The sequence below is a fragment of the Populus euphratica genome, unplaced genomic scaffold, assembly GCF_000495115.2.
Source record: "Populus euphratica unplaced genomic scaffold, PopEup_1.0 scaffold173.1, whole genome shotgun sequence".
Taxonomy (NCBI): domain Eukaryota; kingdom Viridiplantae; phylum Streptophyta; class Magnoliopsida; order Malpighiales; family Salicaceae; genus Populus; species Populus euphratica.
Window position 1 is genome coordinate 274,860 of NW_011499951.1, and position 19,966 is coordinate 294,825.

Sequence of the window (19,966 nt, forward strand, 5' to 3'; positions counted from 1 at the left end):
TCGATGTCTTGTGGACGTTGATTATTTAGGTATCAAAATATCTTCGTCAGCACCTAAAACTATCTGAAGATCACAATCAGCCCATCAATAATTTAGCCATGCCTTTATATAGTACGCAAACCCCAGCAGATAGATATCATTAGGAAAACCTGTCCACTTTTGGCGAATCCTTCAGCTTGTGAAGCTCCTTGAACATTGATTTAGCTTTAGCTCAAAACGCAAGGGGAAGTTTCAATTTCATGGACAGCAAGTGGGAATCTGTGTCCAGAGCCATTCGATGACCCACGTTAAGAACATGGAAACTTACAAGTAGGACCATGCACGAATAGACAAACCACGAGGCTATAAGTCCTGGTCTTGCTTAGGGGGCTGCACTAAAAGGTTCGATTGGAGACAAAATAAGCGTCCCAAGCCCTAAATGTCGTGTTCGTAACGGATATCCATCCGACAAGGCATTGGCCTGCCAGCTAGATTATGGATGAACAGTAGGTGAACTTTTGAACCTCCAACTTGCGTCTCGTACAAAATGCGTGCCGTAGCGGCGTATAGTGGTTGAGTACCATCGCTTTCATTGAATGTGTCATCTTTCCTCAATGTGATTTGAATGATTTTGTTCTGCCAAATAGCCTCAACTAGTTACACTACGTCCCAGATCGGGAAAAAGAACAAGCATTAAAACAAATAGTTAGTGATGCATCTTCTTGAAAAAAAAATAATGATTCTTGTCATGAATTAAATAATTTTTTATTTAATGTTGAGATAAAAAAAATTTCGTAATTCCAAGTTAACATGGTTTGCTTGTGAAATTTAAGATAATAATCTTAAAAAAAATAAATTAAAAAACTCTATCCTGAATTAAGTTAAAGTGGAAGAATGAAATTGATAAAAAAATATTTATTTAAAAAAAATTAAATAAATTTGAATTAATAAAGTAAATTCCGAATGCAAGCCATGCATGTTATTGAGTTTAATAATTTTTTTATTTTTTATTTAATTATATACCGTAAATCAAATGATAAGAATGTGGTATTAAGATATTAAAAATATCTTGTAAAAGTAAAAAAAAAATATCATTAATAACAAATGATGAAATTACTTTTTTTTTTAATTGAGGAGGCAGTAAAAACATTAAACTAAAAAAAAAGAAAATAATAATAGTTTAGATTTTATGAATTAACTTGTGCCTTATGAAATCAATGATTTCAACAATTCTTTTATAATTTTTTAACCCAAGTATAAAAAATCAAGAATTTTTTCTTTTAAAAAAAAACCTAGACACATGAGCCTCAACATTTTAAAAAAACAACCTAGATTTGTGGGCCTTCTAGCCTCACCTGTCTGGACTTATTTTTATTTTTATAATTTTTTATTTCATTTATTTTTTAAAAAAAGAAAAAAATAGATAACATGTCATTTATTTTTATAGAATTTAGTGACCTTTGATTTTTTAAAAAAATAGATAACATGTCGTTTATTTTTATAGAATTTAGTGACCTTTGATGCTAAAAAAACAAGCCTTCAATTTTTTTTGTTTAAAAACTCATTTTCAATCTATTATTTTACCAAAAATACTTAAAAAAACACATAAAACACCATGATAAACCTATACATAATCTGAAAAACCATAAAATAGCTCAAAAAACTAAAATTAACCCAGACCCAAAAATATTATTACTGTTATACCTCCCTCCTTAGGCAAGGAGAAGGAAAAAGAACACCCAAGTAAAATTACCCTCATGAAATGAAACCGTTGACATTGATTTTAAAATTTTTGGTGGCATGAATCATCCTAATGATGATTTTCTCTATCTAAATTAGAACTAGACATCCTTTCTCTTTTCTTTGATAAAAAAAAAAGAACTAAAAAAGTAAGAAATAGATTTTTATACCAAAATTGAATTTTAGATAAACTAAAGGAACAAATCAACTATAAACCTAAAAAAATGAAGGAAAAAATAATTTTTTTATATGAAATTTAAAATCATCATCTATTTTAGCTATCATTTTTATTTTGATTATTTAACTTTCAATACAAATATTCTACGCGACAAAAAAATATATGTAATTTAATGTTAATGTAGGCTAAAAAACTAAATTGTGTTAAAAAAACATGAGGATGAAATTAAAAAAATATATATATGACAGTCTAATTATAAGATAATAAACATTATTAAAAGCTATTATAAAATAATAAACATAGTTGAGAATTATAATATTTTCTGTTAATTTATTTGCCCTTTGTTATGCTTGAATCCAGGGGGCACCGGGATGGATAACTCAATCCAAAAGTCAAAGGTGGACCTCCAGGGAATGATGCCAGAACTTTTGAGTGTAACATTACAGTAAAAGTGAGAAAAGAAAAAAATAATTAAAAAAATTTGTTAGTAAAAAATATATTAAATTAATTAAATTTTTTTAAAAAAAATCAACCAATTTGATTCGATTTTATAAGTTTAAAATTAAAAAAAAATCAAACCGAATCAAAACCAAAAAACAAAAAAAATCAAGTTAAATAAAAAAAATCAAGTCAAATAAAAAAAATCAAACCAAATTAAAAAAGTCAAAAAAAAAACCAAAATAAATTAATTTAAACCAGTTTTTATCTTAAAAAACAAACCAAATTAAAATAGTTAGTTTTAACTAGTTTTGATTTTTTTAAAATTTAATTTGATTATTTTTTTAATAAAAATCAAAGGAAACTGAAAATCATAGTGCCGCGCGTATAGATGAAAAGCATTGACATGGAAAAGATGCACGAACCATCATTGCGATGTTTCGGTGTTTATGGGGCATAGGTGAGATAAAAGGCCGGAAATACATAGAGTGACGAGCTCAAGTTTTTGTGTGGAACCCACGCATGGCACTCTTCGATCTCTTGTTAAATAGACCCAAAGACCCAACAATTCATGGGTTGCACTCGCATCACAAGTCCTTGTCTGGTGACTAAATTTCTTCCCATCCCTTTATAGCAAACATTTTAGTACTATGAGATTTGTTTACAGAGCATCCCTAATTCAGATAACTTGGAAAAACGAAAATGGAACTCATCTGTTTCTAGAGTCTACTTACCTTACTCTCAAGTTAAAAACAGGGAAGATCAGTACTACTGGGCAACCCCAAATAATCTGTGTCCACACTGAAACTAGTTATTGGGCTTCTGACAGGCAACTAAGTTCAGAAACAATCAAGACCCATAAGAGGATGGATAAAGATACGTCACCAGGGCCTTTCCACCGGATTAAGGTTTGCTGCAAACTTGGCATCCTTGTAACATTATTTCAGAGTTCATGCTCTGATTTCTTTAACACTAAGCTTAATTTGTCCCAGATCCGTGATGTAATTCGCCATTAAACAAAACAAAATTCAGTTCAATAACACAAGTATAATGTATTTTTAAACAATTGATCAGCCTGGATTTGCTCAAGCATATCAATCGATCCAGGACCTAATCAAGGTCGTGGCATGAGAATCCCACCACCACCGCCACACAAAAAAAGGACATGTTTATACTATGAGGTTACTGGCTATGGGGCATACAGTAGGGAGAAATAGGCAAGAGGTCATCAAAAAGATTCAATTTACAACATAAGCTCGAAGTTCATCAAAACACATTCAATAACTTTGGAGAATACGTGTGCAGAATTTATTGCTAAGCATGTTCTCACAACAAACTTCTTAGTCTTGACACATTCGGGGTACATAAGTTGGCACAGGAACAATCAGAGAATACTAATGGTAAAGTAGACAAGTCCATGGCCAACTAATTTTCAAGAATATCACAAATTACAGATTAATCTTACCTGCCAAGTACCATGAGTGCATGGCAAGACTGCCAAATGACATGATATTAGCAAGGGATGATAACCCATGAATCATTCCGAATTTCTTGTTCATGGCAGCAAGCTTTGGATTGGCCTTCGCCACTTCCCTGTTCTTTGACCATCCAACTTCAGTCCCAATGTTCTCTTCACGCTCCACCTTGTGCCTTTGCTTCATCATCTAAACCACCAAACAAAGAAAAGAATTCACAAATCAATCCTGAACGCATCGATAAACTCAGACATAAAAATCAATGGCAGCCTCGGAGTTCAAACAGTATTTTTCAGGGGATTGAATATTATTAACTCCAGTTTTTGTTTCTGACAGTTTGGTCATGTTTCTTGAGGGAAAAAAAGAACAAAAAAGAGGTACATGAGAATCAAGGAAGAATAAAAAAGATTAAACAATTAAATCATGGTGGGAAGAAAAAAAGCCAAAAAAGAGGTAGTTGAGAATCAAGGAAAGAATAAAAAAGATTAAACAATTAAATCATGATGGGGAAAAAAGAGCAAAAAAGAGGTAGTTGAGAATCGAGGGAAGAATAAAAAAGATTAAACAATTAAATCATGATGGATTTTCGTGACCTTACCAACGAAAATCTCCGGTCAATCAAAACAAATCCAAGCATTTGACCAAGTTGATTTAAACAATTCAACCATTTGAACAATGAACAAGAGGTAGCAAACCTTTTCTATTTCCATGTTTTTTTATAAAAAAAGTGCAAAACAACAATGAAAATTGAAAATGAAAACAATCATCAAGTTTCGTAAGACAACGAAATAAAGATATAAGGCATGTTTGATGTTGTTTTTGAACCATTGTTTCATCATTTTTTTCTTTTTGTATTTTTAGATAGTTTTAATATAATAATATTTTTAGTTTTAATTTTAATTTGATATGAAAAATAATATGAACACAAGCTCTACCTCACTTTCAATTCCACGAAGTCACATGGCAGGAAAATTCTACTTCCAATAATTAACGAGGAAAGGGGTAAGTTTAATACAATTCGAGAGTTGAAGTGCATATAAACTAATATGAACAAAATGTAATTTATACCTCAATGGTCATTGGAGTAAAGACAAACAAATTGGTGAGATTGAAAGCAAAAGAAGAAAGCAAGAACCCAAGCTGGTACTTCTCTGCAGTGGATGCTGATTTCCATGGATGCAGATAACCAAACGCTGCCACAGAGATTGCACAGCAAACGCCCACCAATAAAAAATACGCAGGAAACATCTTGCTTTGCAAATTACCAAACTGATGCCTCGGCAAGTTCCTAGATAATTTCCACACGATTTAGTCATCGCTAAGCAATCATTCCCAGTGAATTTTTTTCATTATCATTGTGAATTTCCGTAAAAAAATCATTACATATTAGGCATAATTAAAGTAAAAAAGAAGAAGAAGGGAAGATGAAATAATTAGCAAGGGTTAAAACTGATACTTGAACATGATGATGCCGCCAATGAAAGTGACCCAGAGAGCGGAGCCAAAAGCGGTGGAGAAGCAGAGGAGGTGAGCCAACTTCAAGTAAGCGGAGAGATGAGTGACCGATTTTGATCCGAACGTTTCTGGAGAAAAGAGCACGCCTATAGCAAAGAATGCTATCGCTGCTAGGAATCGACTTAGCCAACCCATCGTTCTCTCTCTCAGAAGAATACTTTGCCACGGGAGATTGAAAAAGGGGAGGAACGAAGGATTTTTTATTTTAATTTCTGAGCTGCGGGTACAGATACAAGAAACTGGTGGTTGTTTGAGACTTTAATGGTGGCCGGATTGAGTTGGTTTGACTTAAATGCCACTTGTAATTCTTGACAAAGAGTAATTTCGATTTACTCCTCTTTCATTGGAAAAAAAAATATCAATAACAAATAAAACATAAAAAATTAACAATAATTTAATAAAAAAAGAATGCTAATGACATGAAAATATATCTTTTTAATATTCTTAAAAGTTTCTATGATATTATTTATTAACAAAATAAAAATTAAATAAAAATAGGATGATCATACATAAAAAAAAATATAAAAAAAAATATATGAATCTCAATTCTTATAAAAAAATTTAATAATAAAATTAAAAAAATAAAAAACAATCCAAGTTTATCCGAGTCATCAAGCCATATCCATGATTTAGTTGTAAGACCAAAATAACTCCATGAAAAATAAATTAAATAAAATCATGAAGCTTTATTATTAAACGAACTAAGTGTTGAAGGTGCAAAATAAAAAGAAAGCAAGGTAAAAAAAACTCGATCAACCCTACTAAACTCATTAAATGAGATATAAGATTGAGAAAAATTCATAGAAAAAAAAGTAAAAAAAATAACAATTACAAATTCTCAATCAACACAATATTGAATGATGAAATTAAAAAAAAATTTAAAAACTGAAATGAAAATGATATAATCTCTGAAACTCGTGACATAGGTCATGAAATCAAATTTAACCATAAAAATCAAAACTAAAAAAATCATGAAGCCAAACTCCGAATTAAAAAAAATAATGAAGGGTAAAATTGAAAAACAAATTAACAAAAAAATATCCAAAACAAAAATAAAATAAAAGGAATGAAGACCAAAATTGATATAAGAAAATATTGAAGGATAAAATTGAAAAAAAATAACATTCAAAAGAATAAGGATCAAATTTAATATAAAAATTAAATGTTAATAGGTGAAGTTAAAAAAAATTAATATAATAAAAAAATAAAGATTAAAATTAAAACTTAAACAAAAAAGATATAAAAAAGAAACAAGTCAACCCTAATAAGCTTGTTGAATCCATGACTCGGGATATTAAATTATGATAAATTAATAGGAAAAAAATAAAAAAAATAATGAATAGAAATCCCCAATCAATATAGTATTAAAAAATAAAATTTAAAAAAATAATTTAAAAAAAACATAAAAAAAAAACCAAATACAATTTGGTCTCATATCTTAAATTCATAACGATCATGAGGTTGGATTGAACCATAAGAGTTAAACCCAAAAAAATCTTGAAGCTAGGTTTCCAATCAACCAATTAATGAAGAGTAAAAATAAAAAAAATCAATAAAAAAGGATCAAAAACAAAAAAAAATAGAATCGAAAAGAATAAGGATTAAAATTGTTATAAAAAAAAATAAAAATTAGATGGATGAAATATAAAAAAATAATAATCAAGAAAAAAATAAAAAATAAGAATCAAACTTAATATAAAAATAAAATATCAAAAAATAAAATTAAAAAATAAATAAATCAAATTTGACATAATAAAAAGAATAAAGAATAAAATTAACAAATGACCACATTTTTTTGAATTTTTGCAACAAACATAATGTTTTTTGGAGCTAAACAGAGAAAAAAGAAAAGGAAAAGTAAAAATATTACCGAAACCCCACTGTGTAAGGGACGATGACACAAGCCTCACTATTATGAAGAGGGCAACTGGATACATTAAACGTCACCTTAAAATATGAAGTTTGATCACTTGAAGGGAGCAAGAGTCTTTCACTTGTTGGTGCATGCCTACCAATTTTTTAATTAAAATAATATTATATTTTAATTAAAAGAATTAAATGCCCTTAAGTCAAATTGCTAATTACAAAAACACCTACATGACATGACAAAAATACCATTTGATCTTAACTTAAAGAAAATTTAATTTTAAAGGTAATTTGGGTATCCCACCGTGCAAGAAATTTTAAAATTCTTGAAAAGCCACTCACCTTTAAGTTTAATTAATTTAGCTTTTACGAATGATTTAATAATTTTATTGTGCAACAAAAAAGTAAAAAGACTTTGTTACTCCTGTAACTTTTGAATTGACAATTTAATCCCATGAAAAAGATTGTTTAACTCCTCAAACCAAGCTACAAGTTTGGGGTCGTTAAGTGCAAAATAAACTGTAAGAATAGTCAAAGCTAGCTTAAGGTGAATGGGGGGTTTTGGATAAAATTATAAATGAAGTCTTTTAAAATATTAAAGAACTACGTATATTTTTTTAATTTTATTATGTGCGTCGGACAAATGACATCTTAGCCATTTTTATTTTATATTTGAAATTTTTTGTTAATAGGAGGCCATTTTCATTTCATAAAATATAATTAACAAACATATTTTTATTTATTCTTGAGATTTTTTAATTAAATAGAGGTCTTAAGTCATTATCTAAGTCATACTTTACTTAAATCTACTATGTGAATAGCCATAAACTCTAGTATTAACTAATTAATTATTGTTATCTCTTTTAGAACATATAAATTTCCCACGAATACATAATAATGCTATGCAATTATTTAAAATAATTTTTGCTACTATAATCAAATAATAAAAAATATTTTTCCAGCACAAGTTATCTCATGCTCTGGTGGTTGCAATAAAAAATTAATTATTCTTTTATGACGACCCTCAATTTTTGGCGACGTGTTGAACCGATGGTTTCTCGTCCACCTACCAGCACATTGTCGCATTTGATCCAGTCCTCTGACTAAAATGCCACTGGTAAAATACTAACCAGGAGTTTACGCGAGAGATGGAAAACGAGACACCATTGCGAGAGAAATTGCATTGACATAACCAGGAGTTTACGCGAGAGATGGAAATAAATTAGTTGCCGGCGGAGGAAAAGGAGACACCATTGCCAGAGAAATTGCATTGAGATTGTTCTTTGTATTTTTTCCCCTCATTTTCCTTCTCAGCTAATTAATTTAATTTAATTTGTTGTCATGAAATATTTTACTAATATCTCCCTAATTCATTTGAAATTTCCTCTAAGATTTCGTGGGTTTGAACAATTAAGTGATTTTTGTCATCAACCTATTATGTAAAATCTAAAATTTATTTGATCAATGTCCTATCAAATTATATTATTTAATTTTTATGCAAAATTAACATGATTTTTTTGTTTAATATATGCTGACCACACTTTAACTAGTATATATTGTGACTCGAAACTTTAAATTAATTTAATACTGTAGTAATGATTGTTTTTAAAATATTTTTTATTTATAAATATATTAAAAAAGTATTTTAAAAAATATTTCTAAACTATATAAATATATTAAAATATTAATTTTTAAAAAAATATTTGTTACATATTTTTGTTTATAATATTTAACATTATAAAATAATTTCAAAATGTTTTAGTGTTTTATTTTGAAAAAGACAATTCACGGCCAGTTTCTTGTGAATTTCTCAAAACACACCCATAAAAATGTCCCGTATGAACATCTATCACTATACAATGTTGCATGCTCGCTAGGAGCAGAGGAGAGCAAATGGCTTGTTTATTAGGGATAATTAAAAAAAAAACTTTTAAGGTTTCATCTTGTTTTTATATTTTTATTTATCATTAACAAATTATATTTTATATTTTATACATATGTTGGCATTTAATTTATTTTCAAGAAAAAGTTAATATTATTTACAATATTGTAATTGCTTAATGTTAACATTACAAACTTGATAATGGGGATGAATAAGTATTTCATCCCTTTGAAAAAAAAATTATCAATCCACTTCATTTGTATAATCTAGACCTCACATTTATAATACCATAGACTTGAATAATTTAGATCATCTTCTTCTCTAAGTAAAAAAAGCGCAAAATCATAATTAAGATCAATAATTTTATTGCAACAGTATGATCAACTAATACATAGAAAGAGTTCTATTAATTTGACAAATTAATCCAGATGCCTTAATTTTTAGTTTATCATCAAATAGCATTTTTAATATAACAACTAATGAATCAAGTTTTTATTAATATATTTTTACCAAAAAACACTGGATCAAGAAAGATTTGTGAGTATAAATTTTCAGAAAAAGAATCACGCTAAAGTGAAGGTGAATTAAGCTTGATAATGTGCCATGCCCTGACTACGCTAGGCTTCGTAGTGTACCAAGCTCAAGGTCTTTGGGCTTGGTAATATGTTAATTCTCCTTCCCTTCCAACAGAAAGCAACATCTATAATGATTGAAGTAGGCATTGGCTCCCTGAGATCTCCTGTTGAAAAGAAGCGAGACCCTTGATACTCCTTGAGCAATCTTATTAGTAGGAAGGTCAGTTGAAAGGATGTCTTCAGGGACATCCTCAACTTAGACTAGGATTGTGAAAATCTCTTTAATATTCATTTGTATAGAAGACCTAATCCTTTGTCTTCGCTCCAATGATTGATTTTCTTCATAAGCATATATTGTTCAACATTTTTTTTTATTCTAGCTTGTTGAACTCTTTTACCACTTCATTTTGATTTTCAAATCTAACACATATTACCTCCTTCGTACCAAATCTCAGCCTTGTATTCCACGAGGCATCAATCTCTTCCCATTGAAAAACATGAATAAAATACATTTTAAAAAATCTTTTACATTTTCTAATCTAACCACCAGGATTATATCCAAAAAAATTAGGTAGTTTTACCCTTGACATGGCTATATTATACCTTGTTTTGATTATTTCTTAAATTTCCAGAACATGTCCCTTATTTTTATTATGGTGAAAAGAGTTGTTTCTTCCCACAGTGGCGCATTCTCTCTTTCCATGCTCACCATCTAAATTAGCTTTGAAGGAATTCAAAGTTGATAGCACCGTGTCCAATTATGATTGCAATTGTTCCACCTTATTGTATAATTTATCTTATTGCACCTTTATTTTTGCTTTGTAGGTGTGTTTATTATGCTCTTCTAGAGCTTTTAGTATGCTATTGTTTTCCATGAAGAGTTAGAAGTGTTTCTATAGATCTTTTAGTGATTTGACATTTTGTTTTCCATGAAGAGTTAGAAGTGTTTGTATAGATCTTTTAGTGATAGATCTTTTAGTGATTTGATACTAAATTGTCAATGAAGGTCTTGACAATGGAGTTTGATTGAAGGAAAAAAGATAAAGAGGTAGAGAAATAGAAAGAAGAAGAAAAAGAAGCTCTAGAAATTTTATGGAAAAAAGGATTCTTATTAATTACTTTGCTTATTAATTTGGCAGCAACTAACTTCTTAATTATCTCTAACTAACTATTAATATAATCAACTAATTGTTACACGCATATCAAATGCTTGGAGACTATTATTACTACCATTGTTTCTGTTGAGTTGCTATATTGCTACCACCATTGCTATTGATCTTCTTGAGCTACTATTATTGCTTTCTTCTTACTTATATAACAGAAAAAAAACCTTTAAGCTTTTTTTCTTTTAAGATCATTTTTTATCTTGTTTTTTCTTATACTTGGAGTTTTTTTTTTATGCCTCTTCAATTTATGGTAACCCTATTTATAAACCTTATATGACCCCTTCTTAACCTATTAACATTGAAATACATCATCACCTTTTTATTTTTCACCTCTTGAATTTTCATATCAATAACATGAAGATGAAGGTCACGAGCCAGAACACTATAGAACAATAAAGATGAAAAATAAAAGGAAGGACTTCTAAATCATATAGGCGACATCACTCAACCCACTATGAAAGAGGGATTTCATATGAGATATTGTCACCGATCAAATCGATTATAGAATTTATAGTATTAGATCGTGAATTTTGAGATAGATATATTAAGATTATAAAGAGAGTATATTGAGTGTGGGTCTGATTTATATTACATATAAGGTTAATTTCATCTTTTAATTCTTTTTGAAATTTTTATTTGATTCAAGATGTAAAGTATAATTTTTGAAAGTATAGTGGGAAAGTGAAAACACGATTAAACCTTATGAGTTTTTTTGTAATTATCCGTATTTAGTATTGTTGTATTGTTTTGTGTTTGTAAATTAAAAATAACACTAGCTAAAATCATATTTGTAATTGCTTTCTATGATTTTTTAAAAGATTGTAATTCTAGTCGAGGAAATATAGATTCCATGATAAATTATTTTATTTGTAGAAAAATCAATGAGTAGATTTTTACATGTTTGATAATATAGTGCATAATGTTTTTAAAAAGTACATTTCAGAATTCTTATTTTATTTTTAATATCAACATATCAAAATCATCGAAAAACTTCAAAAAATACATCAATTTAAAGATTTTTTAGATGAAAGGTTATTTAAAAAACATAAATTATCATTATGTCAAACATGCATGCATGTTTGCTAATAATGCATGTAGTTCATATAATTCAGTTTACGTGTCTTGGGCTTATGCACTTACCTTATGAAGAAAATGACAAATCCAGTATACTTGTTAATTTCCTCTTATTTTGTTTAAAAGACATGAATACTTTGTTTTGATTATAAAGCAAAACAATTTAATTTTAAAGCATTACTTGTATTAATTAAAAGCAAAATAAATCTCAATCAAATAAAAAAACAAAAAAAACTATTCTTTAAAAACGCATCAATATTAAACATGTATTTAAAGTTGTTAAAAGTAGAAAAGAAACTATTCTTTAAAAATACTTTAATATTAAACATGTACTTAAAGTTGAAAATATTCCAACAAGTAACAACAACAACAATAATAATAAAAACTATAAAAACATAAAAGATTATCAAAATTACTGATATGAGAAGTAATGAATGTTGATGTTTGGATGGTTTATTGGCTTAGCTAGTGACCAATTGAAACATTTCAATTTTATACACACACAGATTTTATCCACCTATATAGTTGATTAGTACTTAAAAGTGTATTTTTATCAAGGTTTTATATCATTATTTTGCACTTGAAGTATTAATAACTCCTTAACTGAAGCATGTTTTATAATAACAAGTCTGGTACTATAAGATACCTTTAATTTATGGTAAATGTTCATCCTAAATACAGACCTATCACATAAATGAAAGGATTGATTGATGAGTTGAAGTACTAAAATTGAAAGGACAAAGAGAGGGTGAAGCTTAGAAAAAAGATGCTGGTTTAGTCTAAACTAGAATACTGTTTAGTAATTGGATCATAACTAGAGCTGTAGAACTTGGATTTAGGTCTGCTTTATATGGATGGAAAACTAATATATATGCCTAAAACTTTTATGGAAAGGCAAGACTCAATTCTGCTGTTTGGAAGTCCAAATCTTAGTAACAATATAGAAGTCAGAATCTGTCCTGTAGCCTATATACTATTCAGTTTTCAACCCATATATCGAGTTCTAAAAGTTAAATGATCTTAATTTTTTTGGTCCTAGAAAGCTGAGACAATTTCCTAAAACTTTTATGGGTAAAGTTGATTCAAATTCTAACGTTATTAATGATGTTTTCTTCAGACAAAAAGATAAGAATTATCACCAAGTTAAGATATGACCATCTACTCAATAATTATTCATCAAATCAATAGTAACAAATTTTAGCCTATAAAAGGAGGTATGTGTCATGCATTTAGACATCTTGGTTTTCAGATAAGATCATGCTTTTACTCTTTCTTTATTATAATGCTTAAGTTTTACTTATATTAATCTCTTTTTTATGCTTCTCATTTCATTTCCTTTACTTAGTTAACTTTTATCTTATTTATGTTCTCATCTTATTTTACTTAGTTAACTTTTATCTTATTTATGTTCTCATCTTATTTATTTATGTTTGTTAAGTTTATTATGTCAATATGAAAAGGTTACACTAATGGTGTAAGAACAAGTATAGTATAAACTCTTTTTATTACTCAATTAGAAACCATGCACAAAGAAGGTTCCAATCGGATTATAAGTTGTTAACATGATTACATTAGTTATCTTATTCGAATAATGCTAATACTTATAAATATTATCAGGTATTCATGATTATAACTTATGTTAACAACAAATCAAGTTTCTTTTATAGCATAAATGTCAGTTATACTTATGGTTGTGCTATGAAAGTGCGAAGTATTTGTTGTACCAAGTGTTATAAAATATAAATCTAGACTAGCCATTTAACAAGCAAAGTATTAAAAATGAATAAGATAACAAATATAAAACATGTTAGTATCAAATATTAAAGTCCATATTGAGTTTACACTATACTTATTATTACATTATTAGTGCAACATTTTTACCTTAACATAATAAAAGAGAAAAACATAAATAAAGAAGATAAAAATATAAATAAGATAAAAGTTAACTAAGTAAAGGAAATGAAATGAGAAGCATAAACAAGAGATTAATACAAGTAAAACTTATGCATTACAATAAAAAGAGAGCAAGAGCATGATCTTGATCTGAAAACCAAGATGTCTAAATGCATGACAAATGCCTCATTTTATAGACCAAAATTTAAAATTATTGATTTGATGAATAATTATTGAATGGATGACCATATCTTGATTTAATAACAATCTTTATATTTTTGTCTAAAAAAATGCCATTGATGATGTCAGAATTTGAACTAACTTTACCATGAAAGTTCTAAGAAATTGTCTCAGCTTTTCATTAAAAAAAAAATTAAGGTCATTTGGACTTCTAGAACTCGAGATATAAGCTAAACATTGAATAATGTATGAGCTTTAGAACAGATTTGGACTTCTATATTGTTGCTAAGATTTGGACTTCCAAACAGCAGAATTAAGTTTTGCCTTCCCATGAAAGTTTTAGGCCTATGTCTTAGCTTTCCATCCATATAAAGCAGACCTAAATCCAAATTATACAGCTCCAGTTATAATTCAATTACCGAATAGTGTTCCAATTTAGACTAAACCAACATCTCTTTTCTAAGCTTCACCCTCTCTTTGTCCTTTCAATTTCAGTACTTCAAATCATTAATCAATCCTTTCATTTATGTGATAGGCCTGTATTTAGGATGAATATTTATTATAAATTAAAGGTATCTTATGGTATCAGACTTGTTATTATAAAATATGCTTTAGTTAAGGAGTTATTGATACTTTAAATACAAAATGATAATATAAAACCTTAATAAGAATGTACTTTTAAGTACTAATCACACTCCTAACCAGTTTATTACTAGTTCCTAGTAATCAAAGCGTTACAATAAAAAAATAATTTGCAAAGTCCACAAAGTAAGATATTCATCATTCAACTTCCATTAATCTATTCAAGTAAACAAACTCTTATTAAATTTATATATCTATTCAATACCTCTTAAATAAGATGTTAATAAACCTTTTTTTTTGTGTTCAATATATCAACACATAGTTATGAGGCTTTACTTGAAAGAAAACAAAATTTTTGTTCTAATATTTAAGGTTAACTTCCTTGGGTTGAGATTATTATCTTTTTCTTCCTTTTTTTTTCTTTTTTTATTAATATACATATAACTTAAAAACACAATGCATCTTTAACCCATGTCATGTGCTTTTGGCTAATGACTCTCATACCAGTTAGTTTTAGCGCCCTAGGTGTTAAGACACCCCTACGAGCTTAGTAACTCAGGTTGCATATACTGATATGTAGATAATGCAATATTTGATTCCCTTAAGTTTTTCTTCTTAATCCATGTAACAAGCGTTGGACCAATAGCTCCCACGTTAGTTGACTTTAGAGCATTAGGTGTTAAAATACTCATTCGGGCTTAATTGCTTAGGTTATGGAGGTTACAAAACCAAACTTATCTATGTTTTTATTATCATTTTTTTTGTTTTTTTTGTAATTTATATATCATCCATTTCTCTTAGTTGTTACCTTTAATAAAAGAACATAAATAATGTAATAATCCAATATGCAACCCATAATCATATACTAAAGTGTGTGTATGTGAAAATCAAGGTTTAAGAATACTTGTTAAATGAGTATACGAGCAGAATTAAATAATAACAATGTGAGAGTTTGTAAACCTGAATATTTCAAGAAATATCTTGATATACATTGTTAAGAATATTTACTAAGATGTGTCTCAAGAGTCACTTTAACAAAAGAAATTATTTACACTATCATCCTAACAACAATAGTTTTGAAAATGGTTTATAAAATAGAAAACATAGTTAGTTAAATTTTTTCTTTAATATCAACTACTACCCTTTTCCTCTAACCAGAATAAGACATTGTCCTCAATCTCCTAAGGTAGAAAAATAAAGTGTAGAAGACATCACTTGAAACACCGAACATTGACAAACCCGAAACATACTTAAAGAAATATAAGAAATAGCAAAACAAAATAATATACTATTAAGAAAACCAAAAGACACAAGTATTCACTAACAGAGGCTTAAATCCAATCTAAGATTTTTACGGCTTTTCTTAGTTGACCAATTTATGCGACTCATAGAGGGATAAATTACAGGAGAGAAAGATTGTAGTTGATCAATCAATTATTCAGCAGTAGTAGCAGAGATTATGATTTGTCGTGTCGAAGATGTTAGAAATTTCTGTTCCGCAACATAATTAAGAAAAGACAACAATTTATCATAAAAACCACTAATATTTATTTGACCTATGAGTTTATGATGAATGTGCAGTTGAGCCTAAGAGAAAATATGAAAGATCTCTTCTAATATGCCCATACCACCTGATAAGGTAACAAAGGCATTAGCGTGTTTAAACATGACATTCATTCGATCAAACATTGTGGAGACTTGTAGTTCCTCTCTAATTGTTTTTCCAATTATCTCCCTTTGTGTTAAAGCTTTGGAGACAACCTCCAAAACTTGAGCACCTCCTAAAAATGCAACTATTGACACTTTTCCATTAACCTAAGGCTACCTCCCTCATACACTAAATGAATCTTTCTCTCAGCTTGTACCTGACCAATATAATTTGTAGATTTTAAAAACTTTATTTCCTTCCCAGGACTGGATCCACTAAAAACACAAATGTTTCTTATGTAATGACTTGAGCATCCTGTTATTTCTACACACTTGTATATCTATTTAATGTAAGAGTTGAGTAGAAATGAAGGGAAGGAAGATAAGATTTCATAGATGAGAACTTGAAAATGCAATCATACCACTTATATGTAGGTTAGTTGGAGCCTCACTCTTTCTTTTTATTTATTTATTTATATTATACTTTTTTTTAAAAAAAACATATGTATGTACAGGTAGTTATGATTATGGGGTACGTCTTCCCTTGGTTTTACGTCCAATAACGACTTAAATGCCTTCTATGGGTCGGGGATAGGTTTCCCATCCAGTTTTCTAAAAAATTGGCAAACATGATCTTTTTTAATAAGATCTTCAAGACTATATCGAGCATTTTTTTTTGGAATTATGGTTATAAATCATGAATTGCACAATGTACATCTCCACTAGGATATGTCTTAAGAGTCAATAGAAGATTATCTAAAGACCCCTTACTTAGGTCATTCTTAATGAATTGTATTTTATCTTCATGGTTTATAGATATCAGAGCTTTCGGCTAATGACTCCCAGACTAGATGATCTTAGAGCATTAGGTGTTGAGACACCCCTACGACCTTAATAACTCGAGTTGTAGAGACTGACACGTAGATAGTGCAATGTTTGATTCCTTTAAGCTTTTCTCCTAACCCATATAACAAGTGTTGGTCTAATAACTCCCAAGTTAGTTGACTTTAGGGTATTAAGTGTTAACACACCCTTTCACGCTTAATTGCTTAGGTTAAGGAGGCTACAAAACCACACTTATTTGCGTTTTTATTATTATAATTTTATTTATTTATTTTATTTTTGTTTTTTTATGCAATTTATATACCATCCATTTCTCTTAGTTGTTACCTTTAATAAAAAAACATAAATAATATAATAATTTAATATGCAACCCACAATCATATGTTAAAGTGTGTGTGTGTGAAAATAAAAGTTTAAGAATACTTATTAAATGAGTATATGAGTATAATTAAGTGATAACAGTGCAAGAGTTTATAAACCTGAATGTTTCAAGAAATATCTTGATAGATCTTATTAAGAATGTTCACTAAGATGCGTCTTAAGAGTCACTTTAACAAAAAAACTCATTTACTCTATCATTCTAGTAATAACAATTTTGAAAATGGTTTATGAAATAGAAAACACAGTTAGTTATTTTTTTAATAGTTTCATTATGAGAAGAAGGATAAAAAAAAAAGTAGGGAGAGATTATTATAATTTTCCTAGATTTCTACTTGTTTGTCAAAAATTGAATCTTATAGATCATGATTTCTAAGAAAATGGAACCATTTTAGATATTTGATTATATAATAAAAAAAATCTAAAAACCATTTTTTCATAGAAAATATAACATTTTTTAGTCATAAACCTTTTCAAAACAGCATGATTTTAAAACCACAATATTTTTTTTTCACATCGTGTTATTTTTATAATAGAATATATATGATATAATATGCATGTTTATCACATAATATAACATGTTGTGTATTGTAATATTATATTATACTTGAAAACTAAAAAGCTTGGGGTCATACACAATTGCTTCACTGTTCACAACATGAAGTAGTGTCTATTTTTTTCATTTTTTTTTAATTTATTACTCAGACCTTTTTATTAGTTGTCTAAACTATCTTTAAGTCAATGAAGTTGACTAAGTCATGTTAAGATAAATTTTATATATTTAATTTTAAACTTATGTTAGTCAATGAGTTAGGATAAAAGATTCTTTCAATTTCATTCTCATATTTTTTTATAGGTGATCCTAATTGCTTTTGGGTCATTCAAGTTGATAGGGTTACATTGAGACAAAACTCACATGTTTAATTTTAAACCTATATTGGGCAACGAGTCAAGTTGAAAGTTTTTTCTCTTTTAAATTTTATTATGTTTTTTTCAATTTTATTTTCAAACTTTTTTAACGATCATCTGAGTTGTCTTTTAGTTAACCAAGTTGATTGGTTCATATTGAGACAACTCTTATTCGGTTTAGTTTTAAACCCATGTTAGGTGAAGAGTCGAGTTAAGAGATTTTAAGATTGGTTTGTTGAACTAGATTTAATAAAAATGTCAAATGCTATTTTACAATCATAACATTTTTTATTATGTTCAATTTATTTATCCAACTCACAAAGTGCACAAATCTATAAACTAATATTTTTTATTTTAAATCCATTTTAGGTAGGAGTTGAGTCAAAAGATTTCAAAATTGAATAATCAAACTTAATTTATAACAATATCAAATGATTATTTACAGTTAAAACATTTTTTTATTTCATTCAATTTTTTCCGTCTAGCTCACGAAATGGACAAGCCTATAAACTAGTATTTTCTTTATTATATGAATCACAAGATTCTCAACAATACATTATATGCACTATAAAATCAAATTAATATGATTTTTCTATGTTATATGTTAATAAATACCAATACATTATTTCCTTAAAATATCATGCTATATATATATATATTAGTTAGGTGTTTGCGCTACACCGCAGGCTTATTGTTTATCTTCATAAAAAAATTCATCAAAGTTTATAATAAAAATAATAATATTTATAACACAAATGATAATATTTTTAATATTAATACTATTAATTATAATAAAAATAATAATATTTGTAACACAAATAATTCTATTTTTCATATTAATACTTTTAATGATAATAAAAATAATAATATTTAAAATACAAATAATTATATTTAGAAACCTATGACCCAATAACCATGGATCGTGATGAAGGACCCAATATAATTAGGTCTTTCTGCAAGACCCATTAAGCTTAGGTCCTACACAGAACCCAAGTTGATTTAGGTGCTACCTCAAGACCCAAGCGATTTGGGTTTTGAGACAAAGTGCATTAGCACTGGGTCCTGCGCTAAACCGAAAGAGGTTAATAGTTGGGTCTGCATCCAAACCCAAAGGGTTGGGAGTTGGGTCCATGGGCAAACCTAAGTGGATTGGGGGTTGGGTTCGAGCCTGGACCCAAAGGGGTTGAGGGATGGGTCTGTATCCAAACCTTAGGGGGTTGGGTTTTGGGTCCTTCCAGGTTCGAACCCAAGAGAGTTGGGGGTTGGGTTTGTGTCCTCACCTCAGACCCAAGGGGTTGGGGGATGGGTGGGGTCCGTGTCCGGATCCAAGCGAGTTGGGGTTTGGGTTCTTCCGTGTCTGGACCCAAATGGGATTGAGGGTTGGGTCTGCGTCCTAATCCCAAGAGGTTGAGTTTGTGTTTAGGCCCAAGGGGGTTGGGTCCGTAGTCAGACCCAAAAAGGTTAGGGGACGAGTTGGGTTCCTGTCCGAACCCAAGCGGGTTTGGGTTTGGGTCCCTCCGAGTGTGGACCTAAATGGTTTGGGTCTATATTTGGACCTAAGGGGGTTGGGTCTGTCATGTCCAGACCCCAATGTGGTTGGGTCTGTGTCTGAACCCAATAAGGTTGGGTCTATGTTCGGGTCTAAA

The 19,966-nt window shown here is 29.0% G+C and overlaps 1 protein-coding gene across 1 annotated transcript; it reads right to left on the bottom strand.

The window, feature by feature from the left end:
- Positions 1–3,577: 3,577 nt before the first annotated feature.
- On the bottom strand, positions 3,578–5,570 carry LOC105137962 (Late embryogenesis abundant protein (LEA) family protein). Its single transcript, XM_011043926.1, has 3 exons — positions 5,267–5,570; positions 4,879–5,098; positions 3,578–3,999 (listed from the first exon to the last, which is right to left on the bottom strand). Exons 1-3 carry the CDS (start codon positions 5,458–5,460, stop codon positions 3,784–3,786), a joined length of 630 nt encoding a protein of 209 aa, XP_011042228.1. The 5' UTR covers positions 5,461–5,570; the 3' UTR covers positions 3,578–3,783.
- Positions 5,571–19,966: the final 14,396 nt, after the last annotated feature.

Excerpts from the sequence above, each read along its gene's own strand:
- LOC105137962 (XM_011043926.1), bottom strand. The coding sequence starts at position 5,460 with ATGGGTTGGCTAAGTCGATTCCTAGCAGCGATAGCATTCTTTGCTATA. Across the intron at positions 5,099-5,266 it reads GGCGGCATCATCATGTTCAA|GAACTTGCCGAGGCATCAGT; the intron begins GTATCAGTTTTA and ends GAAATTATCTAG. Across the intron at positions 4,000-4,878 it reads TTACTCCAATGACCATTGAG|ATGATGAAGCAAAGGCACAA; the intron begins GTATAAATTACA and ends TTGGTGGTTTAG.